The sequence below is a fragment of the Gopherus flavomarginatus genome, chromosome 18, assembly GCF_025201925.1.
Source record: "Gopherus flavomarginatus isolate rGopFla2 chromosome 18, rGopFla2.mat.asm, whole genome shotgun sequence".
NCBI lineage: Eukaryota > Metazoa > Chordata > Testudines > Testudinidae > Gopherus > Gopherus flavomarginatus.
This window is the reverse complement of record NC_066634.1, coordinates 4,813,842-4,831,943: the sequence shown is the minus strand read 5'-3', so window position 1 is coordinate 4,831,943 and position 18,102 is coordinate 4,813,842. Positions and strand designations below refer to the sequence as shown.

At 58.8% G+C, this 18,102-nt stretch overlaps 2 protein-coding genes across 5 annotated transcripts; one reads left to right on the top strand and one right to left on the bottom strand.

The window, feature by feature from the left end:
- The first annotated feature begins 7,364 nt into the window (after window positions 1-7,364).
- RPS9 (ribosomal protein S9) lies at window positions 7,365-11,079 on the top strand. 2 transcript variants are annotated; one of them, XM_050927968.1, is made up of 5 exons: window positions 7,365-7,450; window positions 8,610-8,732; window positions 9,456-9,578; window positions 9,705-9,891; window positions 10,831-11,079. In XM_050927968.1, exons 2-5 carry the CDS (start codon window positions 8,636-8,638, stop codon window positions 11,006-11,008), a joined length of 585 nt encoding a protein of 194 aa, XP_050783925.1. In that variant the 5' UTR covers window positions 7,365-7,450; window positions 8,610-8,635; the 3' UTR covers window positions 11,009-11,079. The 2 variants fall into 2 exon arrangements, with proteins under 2 accessions (XP_050783925.1, XP_050783926.1); XM_050927969.1 differs by lacking the exon at window positions 9,456-9,578.
- A 1,741-nt stretch (window positions 11,080-12,820) lies between these two features.
- On the bottom strand, window positions 12,821-18,102 carry LOC127036761 (suppressor of cytokine signaling 3-like). 3 transcript variants are annotated; one of them, XM_050927962.1, is made up of 3 exons: window positions 17,746-18,102; window positions 16,345-16,382; window positions 12,821-14,332 (listed from the first exon to the last, which is right to left on the bottom strand). In XM_050927962.1, the coding sequence occupies exons 1-3, from the start codon at window positions 17,859-17,861 to the stop codon at window positions 13,626-13,628; spliced, it is 861 nt and encodes a 286-aa protein (XP_050783919.1). In that variant the 5' UTR covers window positions 17,862-18,102; the 3' UTR covers window positions 12,821-13,625. The 3 variants fall into 3 exon arrangements, with proteins under 3 accessions (XP_050783919.1, XP_050783920.1, XP_050783921.1); XM_050927963.1 differs by having other exon boundaries at window positions 16,277-16,382; window positions 17,683-17,838; XM_050927964.1 differs by having other exon boundaries at window positions 17,683-17,838.

Here is an 18,102-nt window from a genome sequence, read left to right as displayed (position 1 = left end):
GTCTCACACACAGAGTATATCACATACACACATCTCGCACACACAAATACAGTCATGTCAAGTGGCCCCAGGGAGGGACCAGACCTGATCGTGCGGGGTGTTGTATAGATCCACAGACTGAAATGCCAGTGTGTGCCCTAAGCAGATTACAACCTAAGTACACAATTACACACAATGCCATGTGCACAGACACACATGGTGTCACAGACATCCTCAGTTTCACACACACACAGTTTCATACACGGTATCATGTACCCAGACACACAATATCATAAAAAAAGCCACATACAGTATCGCGTACCTGGACACACACACATTGTCACACACGGACACAGTCACAAATACATACACATTCACACAAAGACACAGCCTCACACATTCAGGCACATACAGTGTCACACACAGTCACACACACAGTGTCACACATGGACACACACACAAAAGCACTGTCACACACACAGTCACAGACAGTGTCTCCCAAATCCAGACTCTCAGTTTCTCATGCATATACAGTGTCACATGCAGTCACAGAATTTCACATACCTGGACACTCTCTCTCTCTCTCTCACACACACACACACAGTGTCATACATAGACACACATAGGCACTGTCACACATGCCCACAGTCTCTCTCTCTCCTTCACACACAGTGTCACATGTGCACACAGCGTCACGCAGTGTCACACACACAGTTTCACATACCCAGTCTCTCTTTCTCTCTCTCACAGTTACACACACAAAGTTTCACATACCCAGTCTCTCTTTCACACACACACAGTGACACACAAACATAATCAGTCACACACACTCACACTGTCATAGTGTCACACACACACACAGTTTCACATGCCCAGTCTCTCTCTCTCACACACACGAGAAGTTTCACATACCCAGACACACAGTCTCTCGCTTTCTCACACACACCCAGTCTAACACACACCCAGTGTCACACCCAGTGTCATACCCACAAACACACACAGTGTATCAGACAAGCTAACCGAGAGGCCTCCAAATGCCCCTGAAAACAGGCACTCTTCTCAAGCAGGTTTGTTTCAGGGATGGGGGGGGGCCATCAGGCTCAATTCTTGGCCATTTTTATTATCAATAACCCGGGACCAAACAGAGCATCCCCCGCTGATGGGGGCTGCGGTAAATGCCGCTGAGGAAAGGCCACTGAGACGGAGCAACCGAGATCACTGGGGGCAAAGTCCTCCGCCCAGGAGCAAGGACCCAAGGCCCATGCTTTTGAGCTGGGTGGGGGCTCGGTGCCAGGACGCAGCGTGAGGAAAAGATGTGGGGTCGTGTTGGAGAATCGGCTGACCACACGGGCACTATGGCCCAAAGAGGTAAGGGCAGCCAGGGGATCTCCAAGAGTTTATTTCTCCTCTGGGTTTGGCCTTGGTGCGACCGCGGCTGGACTCAAGAAGGACCATGCTCAATTGATAGGGGTCTACCAAATTCACAACCGAGAAAAACGTGGCATGGACCGTGAACGCTGGTCTACCCCGTGAAATCTGTATATTGCCCTATGCTATACGGATTCCAAGGGGGAGACCAGCATTTCTCCAACTGGGGGGCCTGAGCCAAAAGGAGGTCATGGGAGGTCACAAGGTTGTTGTAGGGGGGTCGCGGTATTGTCACCCTTACTTCTGCACTGTCTTCAGAGCTGGGCGGCTGTTTAGTGCAACAAAGAGACGAGGAAGGGGGGGACTTTGTTTGTTTCGTGTGGGGAACAAATATTTAATCCTGGGCTCCTCAGCCTGGCAGAGGATGGTTGGAGCCTGATCCCATGGCTGGGCATTGAAGCCAGACACATTCAGATGGCAAATCGGGTCCGGGATTTGAACAGGGAGGGGAAGATACCGAGGGGCCCGGTGGATTCTCCTGCCCCAGCAGTTACTCAGCCCAGGTGGCTGGTTTTGGAGATCTGCTCTTGTAGGGCAGTGCCTGGGTGGGGTTGTACAGGAGGTCAGACGAGCAGATCGCAAGGGTCCCTGCTGGCTGTGAATCTACGAACCTAGGAATCACGGCATCATCTCTCTCTCTCTCACATACAGCCACACACAGCCAGGCAGGGGCGGGGGGTGCAGCAGTCACCCTGGTGGGGGGCACAGGTTGTCAGGTGCAGTGGAAACCCCAAACACAGGGAACCAGTGCCGAATTTGAGCAGAAGCCTCTTGTGTAACGAACCCCCCTATGCTGGGATCCCCCCTTACCCTACAACCCCGCCCACCTGCTGGTATCCTGATCCCCTCACAGCACTCCCCCCCACTGGGATCCCTCTCATCTCACAGCCCCCCATCTCCTGAGATCCACCCACACCTCCACCCCACAGCCCCCCCTGCTGGCATCCCCCTCTCCCCTTCCAGCCCCCCCCTCTGCTGGGATCCCCCCTCACCTCACAGCACCCCCCTGCTGGGATCCTCCCCCTGGGATTCCCCTTCACCCCACAGCCCTCCTCCCCTCCACCTCACACCCCCCCCTCTGCCGGGATTCCCCCTCCCCCCCCTCTGCTGAGGTCCCTCTTTGCCCCCTGGTCCCTATCACAGTCCCCCCCACCCCCCCCCCGATGCTGCATGGGTAGCACAGAACCCGCAGCCCCACTGCTCAGCCCCTCAGGGTGCCACCCCAGGGGATCACTGAGCTGAGACACCTCGGGGAGCTGAGTCGGATTCGAGATGGGGAGCGGCGGGGGCGGGGGAGATGAGAGGAATGTGATCTCATCATTGTCACAGACTCGCGCACACACACACACAGTCGACACACACATCTCCAAACACAGAGACACCCCCACCCCCAACCACAGAGACAGAACCCCCCCAACCACACAGAGACACACACATCCCCAAACACAGAGACAGAACCCCCGCAACCACAGAGACACTCCCAACCACAGAGACACACACATCCCCAAACATAGAGACACACCCACCCCCCACCACACAGAGACACACACATCCCCAACCACACAGAGACAGACACACACATCCCCAAACACAGAACCCCAATTAAACATAGACAACCCAACCACACAGACACCCCCAGACACACAGACACACGCATCTCCAACCACACAGACACCCCCCTAACCACAGGCACACACACACCCAACCACACAGACACACACATCCCCAACCACATAACCCCAATTAGACATACACAACCCCAGCCACACAGACACAGAGACACTCTCCCAACCACAGAGACACACATCCCCAACCACAGTCACATCCCCCCCAACCATGCAGACACAAATACACATAACCCCAACCACACAGACACATCACCAAACACACAGAGCCAACCCCAAATACAGACACACACAACCCCAAACACAAACACACAGACACAACCCCACACAGACACATTCACACACACATACAATCCCAAACACACACACACCAACTCATAACCCCAAATACAGAGACACATACACATGCACACAACCCCACATATTCACGCACACATGCACAAACAACCCAAAACACACACACACACAAATACACGTGTATGCACGGACCTACAGCCCCAAACACACACCCAGAGACACACCCAAACACACACAGATGCACCCCTGCAGACCTGAGCGCTCACAGCCAGAGATGCCCACACACACAGCCACAAACATTCCCACACACGTAGGAGACACACAAACCTGCCCCCCTCACCCCAGGTGCACAAGAAAACAGCTGCCGCACACACACGTCCCCCAACACACAGACACTTCCTCACACTGACGGGACACAGACAAATATCACCCGCTACTGCCTGTCTGCATCTCACTCCACTCCTGGCTCTGGGAGGGGAACGGGGGCTAGTGGTTACAGCAGGGAGGTTGGGAGCCAGGACTCCTGGGTTCTCTCCCTGACTCTGGGAGGGGAGTGGGGTCTAGTGGTTAAAGCGGAGGGGCTGGGGATCAGGATTCCTGGGTTCTCTACCCGACCCTGGGAGGGGAGGGATGTTCCAGTGGTTAGAGTGGGAAGGCTGGGAATTCAGCACAGTTGGCTTCTCACACAAACACCAGGTTAGGAGAAAAACACCCAATAAATCAGCAGCTTAATTCTCCGCCATTTGTGGCGGCTGGGCACTTGCCGGCTTCCCCCGTGAAAGTGTCCAGTGAAAAGGGAGATTTACTGGCTACTGGCTCAGCCTGGGCTGCCAGCCATGGGCTGTGTCCGGGATGGGGGAGCGGGCCAAGGGGAACTGGCCAGACCTCAAAGGGCCACAGACACAGAGCCCTTCAGACTAGTCATCCCTGACTGCACTGGGGGCAGGGCTGGGTTCTGACCTCAACCCCCTGGGGTCAATCCAAAGTCACCCCTCATTGCAATGGAACCAGGGCCAGATTCTGATCTCAGCCCCCTGGATCAATCCAGAGTTACCCCTCATTGCAATGGGGGCAGGACCAGGTTCCGATCTCAGCCCCACCAGGGTCAATCCAGAGTCACCCTTCATTGCAATGGGGGCAGGGCCAGGTTCTGATCTCAGCCCCCGGGTCAATCCAGAGTCACCCCTCATTGCAATGGGGGCAGGGCTGGGTTCTGATCTCAGCTAGACCAGTATACAATCCACGCAATCAGACTCAGGCCTGGGGTGGAGGATTTGTTAACATTATTCTCTCCACTCCGCTTCCGTTGTCCATTTCCATTGAGAGAGTCCCTCTCTCTCCACCTTTCTGCTGCTTTTTTCATCCTGCTTTTTTTCTCCTAAACTTCCCCTAAGACAGACACAAACCCTGCGAAAGGTTTGGCGTGAGATGGGGGAGGTGGGAGAGATCCGGTGTTTGCAACCCCTCTATGCCTTTTATCATACACTCAATGGCTTCCAATGTTTTCTTTGCTAGTTGATCTCAATCCCACCCCAAGGGTGGCCATGCCAGGGTCCTCACCACACGCTGGGCACTCCCGTGTGATGCCAGGCGCCCTGGCCAACCAGCGGCTGCGGCTCGTACCGGATGGAGCAAGTCTATGATCTACAGACCATGGTCAGTTGGCAATTAAAATAAACTAGCCCAGACGCATCCCACCCCTGGTGCTCCTCCATCGACTCCACTTCACTTCCTGCACGGATCAGACTGCCCCCCCGTGCGCCAAGCACCAAGGTCCCTGTGCAATGCCCACCAAAATCAGCAGGGAAACGCCCACCGATGGGTCAGTTCTCCAGCTGGTGACTTCTCTGGAGCTAGGCCGACTTAGGTCAGCCGGCGACCTGGTCCCACGGATCTGCTCCCACTGAATTCAAGAGCAAAACCCCTGTGGGTTTCATGGGGAGCAGGACTAGCCACACGGGCCATACAGAGGTTTCGTTATCTAGGGAATCGTTTCCCAAACAAGGGGTCCCAACCCACCAGTGGGTTGCAGGGAGAGTCTAGATGGGTTGCCTTAGTGAAAAGTCAGGGAAGCACTGTTCCTGCTGGCTAGGGAACTGGTTTGGGATAGGAGTCATGGGACCTATTCCCTGCTCTTGCCTCTGCTTCCCCTAGCAAAACAGGTCAGGGATCTCAGCTGGACAGGGACTGTCTCTCGCTGTGTCTATGCAGTGCCTGGCACAATTGGCCCCGATCTCAGCTTGGCAGGGCCTGTCTCCCATTGGAACTGCACAGTGCCCAGCACGACAGGGCCCTGGTCTCAGCTGGGCAGGGACCCTCTCTCGCTGGGTCTGGGCAGCGCCCAGCATGACAGACCCCTGATCTCAGCCTGGGCAAGGACTGTCTACACTTGCATCTGTGCAGCGCCTGACGCCGCTATAACACACATAACAGTAACAAGCAGTATTACTGCAATGCCTTTTCTGTTGTATTGACTTGTACGAGATTTGAATTGCTTTCCCCTTCACCCTCAACTACCTGTCTGTCTGTCTGTCTGTGTGTCCTTTGACTGTGACTTCCCGTCTGTCCTTGACTGTCCGGAAAAGATGTAACACCGCGCAGGTTCTGCCTCCGACACACAAATATTAGCAATAAGTTCTACGAAGCCTCGATTGGGTCCGGGGGAACGACACACTGGAGCCAGCCCCAGTGGAAACGGCACCTGGAGGCTGAAGTAAGGGGGTCAAGCAAACAGCAGAGACACCGAGACTGGAGATACTGACCTACATCAATGGTCACTGGGCAGCAAAAGCGGACAGGTGTCAGTGGGGGGGTGAATTATCCCCAGCGTTGATGGTCACGGCCCCTGTGCCAATATAATGGTGTCCCCCCTACTGGGATGGGAAGGGGGTTCACCTCTCCCACAGCAATAGCCGCTCCCCCCGGGACAGGAAGGGGGCTCACCCCCCCCAGCAATAGCCGCTCCCCCCGGGACAGGAAGGGGGTTCACCCCCCCACAGCAATAGCCGCTCCCCCCCAGGACAGGAAGGGGGTTCACCCTCCCCAGCAATAGCCGCTCCCCCCGGGACAGGAAGGGGGTTCACCCCCCCACAACAATAGCCGCTCCCCCCGGGACAGGAAGGGGGTTCACCCCCCCACAACAATAGCCGCTCCCCCCGGGACAGGAAGGGGGTTCACCCCCCCGGGACAGGAAGGGGGTTCACCCCTCCAGCAATAGCCGCTCCCCCCGGGACAGGAAGGGGGTTCACCCCCCCAGCAATAGCCGCTCCCCCCGGGACAGGAAGGGGGTTCACCCCCCCAGCAATAGCCGCTCCCCCCCGGGACGGGAAGGGGGTTCACCCCCCCCCAGCAATAGCCGCTCCCCCCCCGGACGGGAAGGGGGTTCACCCCCCCAGCAATAGCCGCTCCCCCCCGGGACAGGAAGCGGGTTCACCCCCCCAGCAATAGCCGCTCCCCCCGGGACAGGAAGGGGGTTCACCCCCCCCAGCAATAGCCGCTCCCCCCCGGGACAGGAAGGGGGTTCACCCCCCCCAGCAATAGCCGCTCCCCCCCGGGACAGGAAGGGGGTTCACCCCCCCCAGCAATAGCCGCTCCCCCCCCGGACGGGAAGGGGGTTCACCCCCCCCAGCAATAGCCGCTCCCCCCCCGGACGGGAAGGGGGTTCACCCCCCCAGCAATAGCCGCTCCCCCCCGGACGGGAAGGGGGTTCACCCCCCCAGCAATAGCCGCTCCCCCCGGGACAGGAAGGGGGTTCACCCCCCCCAGCAATAGCCGCTCCCCCCCGGGACAGGAAGGGGGTTCACCCCCCCAGCAATAGCCGCTCCCCCCGGGACAGGAAGCGGGTTCACCCCCCCGCAGCAATGGCCGCCGCCCCCAACACTCTCCCACGCGCGTACGACGCTCTAGGAATCTCTCTCTATGACCCCCGGGAGCGTTCAGTCATTGGCTAGAGGGCTGCGCGAAGCGCCTCCCTTCCATTGGCCAGCGGGACCCGGCGGCGCCCTGCCATTGGCTGATGCGTCAGAGGGCGGGGCGTTTCCCGTGCGGTATATAAGGCAGCCCCAGAGAGCGCTGCTCTCTTTTTTTTTCTCAACCGCCGTGGCTGTAGGTGTTGGTGTGAGGTGAGGGCGGGGCCGCGCCGCGCCGCGCCGCGCGCGCTCGCAGGGGAGCGGGGCCGGGGTGATGGGCGAGCGCGCGGCAGCGGCAGGGCGCGCGGGGATACGGGGGGGGGCCCGCGCGGCTCCCCGCGGGCGCGCGCATGCGCAGAGGCGGCGGTGAGCTAGGGCCTGTGGCGCGTGCGGCCCCTGGGCCTGGCGCGCGCTGTTGCTGCAAGGGGAGGGGGCGCGAAACACGTGGCCCGGGAGATCCCCCCCAGCCCCGTGTATTGGGGGGGTCGTTCCCCCCCGCCTGCTGCAGCGGGGCCTGGCGTTGCGCAAGGGGCTCCCCCGTCGTGCCTCAGTTTCCCCACCTGCAGAGCGGCCGGGGCGCTGCGGGGCAGAGACCAGCTACGGCCCGCGCCAGGGCCCCCCCCGCCCCCCTTCCTGCACCCAGACACGCGCTAAACACCCCGATGTCCATGTCGGGTTGGTCTGCACCCCTCCCCCGGGCGCTGAGCTCTGCTGGCCCCCCTGGGGCCACCGTTTTCCTGCTCGATGTCACCAGACCTGGGGCCTGTAACGAGGGGCAGGTGGCTGTGGGTCCGTGGCACCGTGCGGTGTAACTGCTGCGCTCGGTGCTGTCCAGACCCACCACAGGGACGGCCCCTCTGAGTGCTAGTGGGTCCTGGCTTCATAGCTTGTGTTGGCTGGTCCTGTTGCACCCGCCGTGGGCTCCTGGCATCCCGCTCCCTGCAATCGCTCACCCTCATGCCCACGACTCTGCTCCCTGCTCCATACCAGTGTCTGCTGGGCCGGGGGCCCCGCACTGGGCTGTGGCCTGAGCACACCCCGTGCCAGGGCTGCTGAGGCCTTTGAAGGCTTCGTGGGTGCTGTTCTGTCAACGTGGCAGAGACACGTGAGTGGGTGGGTGCAGGATGCAGGCACCTTGGCCTGATGGGAGTTGATGGGGGGGGGGGTGATCCTGGGGGCTTAGGAAAGACAGGGAGCACCTGTCTGACCCCAGTTCACAGCCCAGGCCCCCCCCCAGGATAAGCTGTGCCCTGGGTTTGTGGGGTGGCTGCTGGAGGATCAAGGCCCCATGTGCTTTGGTTGGGGGCTGGTAAGGATGGAGCAGAATTGTCCTGTCTCTTCCTAGCTCATTTCCCTCTGCCTCTCCCCCCAGGGCCAGAGCCCACAGCCTCTGCCAGGATGCCCGTTGCCAGGAGCTGGGTGTGCCGGAAGACCTATGTCACCCCTCGGCGCCCCTTCGAGAAATCCCGCCTCGACCAGGAGCTGAAGCTCATTGGTGAGTTTGGGGGCAGGGTGGGGGCTCAGGCTGGTGCCTGCCTGGTACTCAGCAGGGGGTGGGGCAAGGGCAATCTCCCCTGACAGGGCTGGCCCTGGGGCAGCATTAGGGGGGTGGGGGGGGCTCCCTGGCAGTCAGGGCTAGCACTAGGAGGCGCTGTGCCACCATATGCAGCTTGCTTTGTTAGACACAGCATTAATGGCCCAAGGATTATTTTCTGATCTTTAGGCAATTTAACTCCATTAGTCCAGGCAGTGTTAAATCTGCTGCCTCTAGTCAGTGGGATACAGGCCTGAACCGTGTCCTGGCGCTGGGCGGGGAGTCCTGTATAACCAGCTCCCACGCCCCACCCCAGAGGTTCTGCATCTCAGTGCCCAGTGAGGGGTCCCTGTATAACCAGCTCCCACGCCCCACCCCAGAGGTTCTGCATCTCAGTGCCCAGTGAGGGGTCCCTGTATAACCAGCTCCCATGCCGCACCCCAGAGGGGCCACATCTCAGTGCCCAGTGAGGGGTCCCCGTATAACCAGCTCCCACGCCCCACCCCAGAGGTTCTGCATCTCAGTGCCCAGTGAGGGGTCCCTGTATAACCAGCTCCCACGCCCCACCCCAGAGGTTCTGCATCTCAGTGCCCAGTGAGGGGTCCCTGTATAACCAGCCCCCGTGCCCCACCCCAGAGGTGGCTGCCTGTGGTCCCTGTTGCTAACAGCCCTGCTCCTCTCCAGGCGAGTACGGGCTGCGGAACAAGCGGGAGGTTTGGCGGGTGAAGTTCACCCTGGCCAAGATCCGCAAGGCGGCCCGAGAGCTGCTCACGCTGGATGAGAAGGACCCCAAACGCCTCTTTGAAGGTAGGGGGGCAGGATGTGTGGGAGGGGGGTGCTGGGAGCTGGTCCCAGCAGCTGTCTGAAGTTGTTGGGAGGGGAAGAGGCAGGGTCCCTGGATCTAACCCCCTGTCTCACCGACACCCCCCCCAGGCAATGCCCTGCTGCGACGGCTGGTGCGCATCGGGGTGCTGGACGAGGGCAAGATGAAGCTGGATTATATCCTGGGCCTCAAGATTGAGGATTTCCTGGAGCGGCGCCTCCAGACCCAGGTCTTCAAGCTGGGCCTGGCCAAGTCCATCCACCACGCCCGGGTGCTGATCCGCCAGAGGCACATCCGGTAGGGCACGTGCTGCTGTGGGTAGGGGTGTCAGGACTCCTGGGTGTTCTCCCTGGCTGAGGGAGGGGAGGGTCTAGTGCGTCCCACAGGGTGGGACCGGGTGCTGAGTTCGTGAGGAGGAGCTGTGTGGCAGGCAGGTCAGTGGCCTCGTTCTCGGTGACTGTCCTGCCTCTTCGGCAGGGTCAAAGCTAATCCCAAGGACGTGGGGAGTTTGGCCGTTGCTCCTACCCTCCCCGTGCCTAAAGCTTTGCTCTTGCTGTGTTGTGTAGCCCTCCTGGATGAGCCTGTGAGGTGTGTGGAGCCCCCCTGCCCAGTGGGGCAGGCTCTGGCCTGGGGAGCCCCCCTGGTCGGTCCAACCCTGCACTCCGGCTAGCGGGCAGTAGGGCTGCCCATGTCGGCAAGGCTCACTGCGGCAGAGCCGTACACCTTGCGAAGGGCCAGGCCGTTCCACCAGCCCCCTGTGCTCGGGGCTGCTGCACAGGTAACAAGCTGCCGGCTGCTCCCTGCAAATGGGGATTGGATCCCAGGGCAACCTGGTAATGGAGCTTGGTTCAGTGGGACCTGGTTCTGATCTTGGCTTCCCTGGTGTCAATCTGGAGTCACTCCTCTTTTGCAGTGGGGGCAGGGCTGGGTTTTGATCTCAGCTCCCTAGCATCAATCCAGAGGTCACCTCTTTTCTTTGGATGACTCTGGATTCAAATCCGGTACCAGCAGGAGCTGGCTGGGGGTGTGGGGAAGAGATGGGATGGGACTCTGGTATCCAGGAGCAGCTGATGTGTAGCTGGCTCTGGGGAGTGTCTGGGAGGAGCTACAAGATGGCAAAGGGGTGGGGCATCTGCCCCGGGGTTAATGTTAAATTCTGATTGGGGTCCTGTTGCCCCAGAGCACTGTGGGTAGGTGGCTTCCTGTACCTGCCCTCACCCCTTTCCCCTTCCCCAGGGTGCGGAAGCAGGTCGTGAACATCCCGTCCTTCATCGTGCGCCTGGACTCACAGAAGCACATTGACTTCTCGCTGCGCTCACCTTATGGGGGCGGCCGGCCTGGCCGTGTCAAGAGGAAGAACGCCAAGAAGGGGCAGGGTGGCGCCGGCGGGGCGGATGAGGAAGAGGAGGATTAAAGGCCTGGCAGCTCCCCCTGCTGGGCAGCCTGCACTGCTGTATCAATAAACCAGTTTGGAGTGGGGCTGAACTGGGTGGATTGTTCTGTTAGTGGGGTCCTGCCATTGAGGTGTCAGGGCTGCTGTACCCTAGCCTGACAGCAAATGCTTTGAGTCTTGTGCCTCACCAGAGGGGGGTGCTCTGGTCTGTGAGCGGGAGGCAGCGTCTGCTGGGCCTTGCACCCTGCAGCAGGTAGTTCCCCAGCTCCCTGTCTGGAAATGAGCCCTGTCCTGCCTGCTGCTTGCCCTTCCCCCACTGGCCTGCAGGCAGCACTGGCCCTTGGAAATAAAACCACTGCAGACCTGCCTGTTTCCATGCTGGGGATGGAGGGCTGGAGAATTAACCCTGAGTGGGCTGGCTGATGCTCATAGTGGGGGTGGGGGCTTGAGGTGACTCCCAGGGAGGGGTAGGAAGGGAAAATAGTTGGGAGTTGTCACAGGGCCTAGGGGGCCCAGCTCAGTGCTTCCCGTCCTCCCCCTGCTGGGGCAATTTGAACAGTGGGAGCTCTAGAAAACTCCCCCCCAGCCCAACAGACATGTGGCTGCTGGGTGAGGAGTTTGGCTTGTTTGCCATGGGCTGGAATTGGGCAAAGGGGGCTGGGTTCTCCCCTTGCTGGCTGTGCCTCGGCTGGTTCTAGGATGCCTGGGTTCTGGGGTTACAGAGGGATATTTGGGTGGGATACTCCTCACTGACTGGTCCCCTGGGTCCTAGCCCCCCTCCTGCTCTATGCCCTGATGTCTCAGCCAAGCCTGGGGGCAGGATTTCCTTCACTGCTCCCTCTTGTCAGCTGGGGTGGGGGGGTGTCAGGGCTCTGGGGTCCTCGAGGGGAGGGAAAGGGCCTGTTCTCTAAGTGGCCTGAGGTGGGACCCCCTTCCCTGCTTGCTAGGCCTGGCATCTTCTGTTTCCTGCCTCATGGCTCTTGGTGGTGCCAGGCTGCCCTGAACTCCCCTCCCCTCTGTTGGAAGCTGGCAGTGGGCACCAGGGAGGGATTGTGGTGTGATTCCTTGGTCTAGTCATTCCCACTGGGGCACCAGGCAAGTGAACCTTTGTTCTAACTAGGTGGGGCTGCTCTTAGCTTGTCCCCAAATCCTCCCAGGCTGAGAAGGGGGCTCTGGCCCCCCTGTCTGCTGGCTGGACAGTGGCTTTATAGGGGAATGGGGGCAGAGACCTGCCTGGTGCTGTGACCCCTGGTGCTGGATCAGCTTGGGGAGCCCCACCCACAAGAGGGAGGCGGGTCCAGGGCTGGCCCTGCTGGGAAATGAGGGTGAAAGGCTGGAGCTGAGCTGGGTGCCAGGGGTGGGGGACCAGCCCTGGGCTGTAATGGCAAAGTGCGGCTGGTGCCCCTGAACCCGTTGGCTGGGGGAAGCGAAAGCCAGAGCGGCGGAAGCAGCTGGGTTTTTTCCGAACCGCTGAGGCCATTTTCAGTAACTTTGCTCCCCCGAGTCAGCGTTCGTGGTGCCAAGAGCCTTACGGGAACAGCTGGGCGCGGAAGGGGGTGAGGATGGGGTCATGGCTAGATGCAGCAGCTTCTGGGGTGGGGCGGGGGGGAGGGGAAGTTGTTGACAGGAGGATCCCTCAACCACTGCCAGCTGGCAGGGAATGGGGAACCAGGCCTTTCCCCTCTGGTCCCAGGCCTGGGTCTTGCCTAGCTCAGGGGAAATGGGGCTTTTCCTCTTTAGGGGGTGCTGGCTCTGATTTGTGGGTGCTTTGAGGGGCTGCCCCTGCAGCCCCCAGGTCCCAGGCAGCCCCCAAAGCAGTGGTGGGAGGCAGGATGCAGCAGACAGGTTTATTCCATCCCGATGCAGCGGTACAAGACCCCCCCGTGCAGCCCGGCTGGTGGTAACAGGGCCACCAGCGCTCCTGGCGGGAGACGAGATCCATGCGGTTGGTGTGGCGCCCTCCAGGGGATGAGGTGAGAGCCCCGGCATGGGGCCGGGGTCCAATCTGGCTCCCCGGGAATAGTTGGGATCTAGACCCAATGCCCTTCCCAGAGCTGCGGAGAGAACCGAGGAGTCCTGGCTCCTAGCCGCCCTGCTCTCATCACTAGACCCCCCCCTCCCCTCCCAGATCTGGGGGGAGAACCCAGGAGTCCTGGGTCTCAACCCCCTCATTAGATCCCTCAGCCCCCACCAATTCTTGTGTCCCCCTCCCAGTTCTTACTCTGGGTCCCAGCCCTGGCCTGAAGAGCCCCCTCTCCTGTCCACTCCAGGCCTCTCTCCCCATCCAGTCCCATCTCCCCCACACTCTGGAGCTGCCATGGGGCTGATGCCAATCTGCTCCCCTCCCCCATCTGCCCCCGCCCTGTGTTTTCCATAGGGCAGGGGCTACAGACCCCTTTCCCGCTCTTCCTCCCACTGTGCTGGAAAACCCTGGGGTGTCCTAGAGGGAGTCCCACTCTGCGGTTTCCTCCCCTCCCCCAGCTGTGCTGAGAAGGCCTGAGTTACAGGGGGGGCTCCCTCTACCCCACTGCCTCCCACGAGCATTGGGGGGGAATCCTGAGCACAGGTCGGGGGTCCCCCCTTGCTCCTCTCCCCTCCCTCTGCGCAGACAGTTCAGTAGGGCCTGGGGCAGGGCCCCCTAGCAGCGCAGGGAGTTGCGTAGGGCCCGGGGCACGGGCAGCCCCTCCAGATCGGGCCCCCCGGTCCCTGCCCGGACGCTGGCCCGGACGGCCCGCCGGCACAGCTCCTGCAGCGAGGCCACCTTGCAGCGCAGCGGGCGGGCGAGCGCCAGGGGCTCGGGGCGGCTCCCCTGGGCCTCCAGGTAGCAGGGCCCCCCCGGGTGCCCGGCCCGCCCCAGGTAGTGCTCCACCAGCTGCACCACGCAGGCGAAGGCGGGCGGGCAGGGGGCCCCCGGCTGGGTCTCCAGGTGGAAGGCCGCCCCCTGCTGCTGGATGCGCAGGTTGGTGATGCCGGCCCCGGTGCGGAGGCTGAGGGTGAAGAGGTGCCGGTGGTCGGAGGAGTCGCGGACGAGGAAAGCCCCCGGCGGGTGGGGGCTCAGCAGCCGCTTGGCCTCCGCCCCCGACAGGCTGCCCCAGTAGAAGCCGCTGGCGTCCAGCCGCTCCAGTGCCGTCTCCACCCGCTCAAAGTCCCCGCAGAAGCTGCGGTAGTGGTAGGAGACGGCGGGGGGCTGCGGGGCGGGGGGCCCGCTCATGGCCGCCGGGGGGTACGGGCAGTAGTGCAGGCAGGGCCAGCACAGCGGGACCATCGCGCTGCCCAGGCTGGATTCTCCTCCCCCCGCTCCCTGCTGAGTCCTCCTGGTCACCGGAGTCCCTCCCGCGGGATCATCTGTGGAGAGAAGGGGGGGTCAATGGGGGGTGCCTGGGGCTGCGGGTCGGGAGTGAGGGGCAGCTCAGGGCAGGCAACTGATTGATTCTGGTACCGGAAAGTTCTCACACAGAATCCAACACCGGCTGTTAATGTTCTTCACGACCTAATGACCCTGGGGCTGGGGAAAGAACCCTGGCATCCTGGCTCCCAACCCCCCCTGCTCTAGCTACTAAACCCCACTCCCCTCCCAGAGCTGGGGAGAGAACCCAGGAGTCCTGGTTCCCAGCCCTCCCCCCACCACTCTAACCACTCTAGGATTGGAGTCACCTCCAGTTGTAGAGGGGTGTGTGTATAGACACACACACACAATCAGCCACCCATATTGAATGCTGGAGGTACAGCCTCTCACACACACAAATCACTGACACACACACACAGCGACACAGGTGCACACAAGCAGGCTCAGACACACACATACACACAGTCACGTACCCTTAGATTAACCTACAACACCCTCCCACGCACACACGTACACAAATGTCACATTGCAGTCAGTCAGCAACATATACCAAACTGCACCCCATAGTTATACATACCCACACACAATTACAAACACACACTCCCAGAAACACCTCTGCACACCAGCGATACACACACTAAGTTATGTAGATACACACACATAATCACACCCCACAGGAGAACATACCAAAAAATCTGTGGGGTGTATATGTGTGTGTCCCTGCTGCCCCATGCTGGCAGGGATGAGCCCTGCGCTCTGTGTGTGTGTGTGTGTGTGTGTGTGTGTGTGTGTGTGTGTCCCTGCCGCCCTATGCTGGAGGGGATGAGTCCTGCACTGTGTGTGTTTGTATACACACCATACACTTAAGACACACCCATAAAATATACGCATAAAACCATACTACCCCCACATTCACACACTTATAACACACTCATCAGAAACCTCATTGCAGATCTACAAACACAACATATTATTCCATATAATTATACACACACACTGAAAACACACCCATGCAAACACAAACATTCATAACAACCCATACACATGCACCCTTTTACATACGTATAACACACAAATGCACACAGATATGGTAAACACAAAGACAAATATATATCTCCTGTGTGTCTGGTTTGTCTCTGTGTACACTACACACAAAGCATAAGAGGCATAAACACACACACAATATACACAGAGTGTGTGTGTGGAACACACTCACGGACAAAACGTATACATGCACACCAACAAAATATGCATACATATTCGTAACATATATACACAAAATGTACACACACCCACTCAATCCTCCCCACACAAAACGTACACGCACAATCCTCCCCTCCCCACACAAGATGTACACATGCACACACACGATCCTCCTCACACAAAATGTACACACCACACACACAATCCTCCCCTCACAAGATGTACACACACACGCACTCCTCACACAAAATGTGCACCACACACACGATCCTCCTCACACAAAATGTACACACCACACACATGCACATGATCCTCCTCACACATAACATACACACACACAATCCTCCCCACACAAGATGTACACACACACGCACTCCTCACACAAAATGTGCACCACACACACGATCCTCCTCACACAAAATGTACACACCACACACATGCACATGATCCTCCTCACACACAATGTACACACAATACACACATACACAATCCTCCCCACACAAGATGTACACACTACACACACAATCCTCCCCTCACAAGATGTACACACCATACACACACAAAAAAAACAAACACACCCATATTCCTCCGCACACAAGATGTATACACACACACACCACAAACTCTTCTGATCTTGGCCTGCCCCTGCCCCAGCCCAGGTGCCCCAGAGAACAGGGAGTGAATCCCACTTTGTGTGTGTGTGTGTGTGGTGGTGGGGGGGGGGGCAAAGGGGAACAAACATTTTAAGGCTGCGCCAAATTCACTCCTGCTCCAACTTCCTCCAGGAAACCCCGAGGCTAGAACAAACCTCCAGCTCCGAGGGAACAGGATCTCTTCTGGTTGAGCCTAAAAAAGAAGAAATCCAGCGGAGATATTTTTTTAAACCAAACTCTTATAAAAAACCTGAACCTATTAAAGTAACGAAGGGCCTGATCTGCATCGTGCTACCTGAAATCTGAGCCCAGTTCTGGGAACCCTTGTACTAAGGCTGACACAAACCCTCCCAGCTCAAGGCCCAGAGCCTGGCACCGATTTCTGCACCCGCTCGGATTTGTCCCATCGCTTGCAGCGGCCTGGGCATCCCAGTCTGAACCCAAGCAACCACACTAAAATGTCCGAAAACTCAACCCGTCAACCGACCCCAGCCAGCAAGTGTGGAAAATCGGGATGGGGCGGAAGGTAATAGGTGGGGATATTAGACAAAGCCCTGAATATTGGCACGGTCTTTATAAAATCGAGACATCTGGTCCCCCATAGCTCGAAATAACTAACCTAAAACCAATGTTAACCCCCGCCCCAAACCAAACCAGAAACTGATCCCAAATAACTAACTTAAAATCAATGTTAACCCCTGTCCCCCCGCAACCCAACCCAGAAACTGACCCCAAATAAATAACCTAAAACCAATGTCAAATCCCCCCCAAACCAACCTGGAAACTGACCCCAAATAACTAACCTAAAATCACTGTTACCTCCACCCCCAAATCAACCTGGAAACTGACCCCAAATAACTAACCTAAAATCACTGTTACCTCCACCCCCAAATCAACCCAGAAACTGACCCCAAATAACTAACCTAAAACCGATGTTAAAAAGCAACCCCCAAGCTGTAACTGACCCGAAGTCAGTGGGATATTAACATTAAAGGAATGGCCAAATTCAAAATGTGGCAAAGAGAGAAATAAAAAATCATGACGGTCTGGGGGGTGGGGGTGGAGAGGACAAAAATGAGGCTTAAAAAAAAAACATCTGGAGAAAAAAGAAAATCCAAAGAATCCCCTGAAAAGAGTCATTGCAAAGATCTTCCTTAAAATCAACCAGCCCAAGTTCTCCCCAGGCAGGACTCTTACTAACGCTGACTGGTTGTTATCCTCATTAACAGCCCCCCACTCCTGGAGCAGGAGCTGGGTGTTGCTAAAAGTGCTCGAAAGTCCCATTGTCTTGCCAGCTGCTGTGCTTCGTGGGTGACTGGGGGGGCGGGGGTCAGCGGGGCAAACTGGGGTGGGGGGGGCAGCTGAGCCAAGGGCGCCTTAGGTCCAGCCCCCCCCGCCAGTCTATTTGCAAACTCCCCTGGTTGTAGTTTTTGTGGGTGTTTGCCCACGGCGGCTCCCCTAGGCCCATGAAATAATCTCCCGTTTTAACTCACCCCTTTCTGACCCCCAACCAGTCCGGATTGAAGCGATTTTGCTAGCAGCCCGTGTAGACTCACTCTGGCGTGCTGGGAATGCTACTCCTGGAGTCCTCGCAGGGCAGAGGGGGGAGGAAACGGAGCAAATCAATTCCCCTCCCCCAAGTCACAGGAAAGCTTCCCCCTTGGGGGTACATCCTGGCCAGGCAGCCGGGCCCCCAGTCTCCGCGGGGTGGGGGAGCAGGGCCCCTGGAGCAGGCAGCTGCCGGGAAGCCGCTGTAGGCACCGCAGAGGGAAGCAGGAAAAACCACTTTCCCTTTTGCACAAGCAGAAGGCTTGGATGCATTGGGAGTTGTGGGGCGGGGGGGGGGGGGAGCGGCACAGGAAAAGTTCCCCCCCCCCCCCGCCAGCCACCCGGCCAGAGTCTCTCCTGGCCGG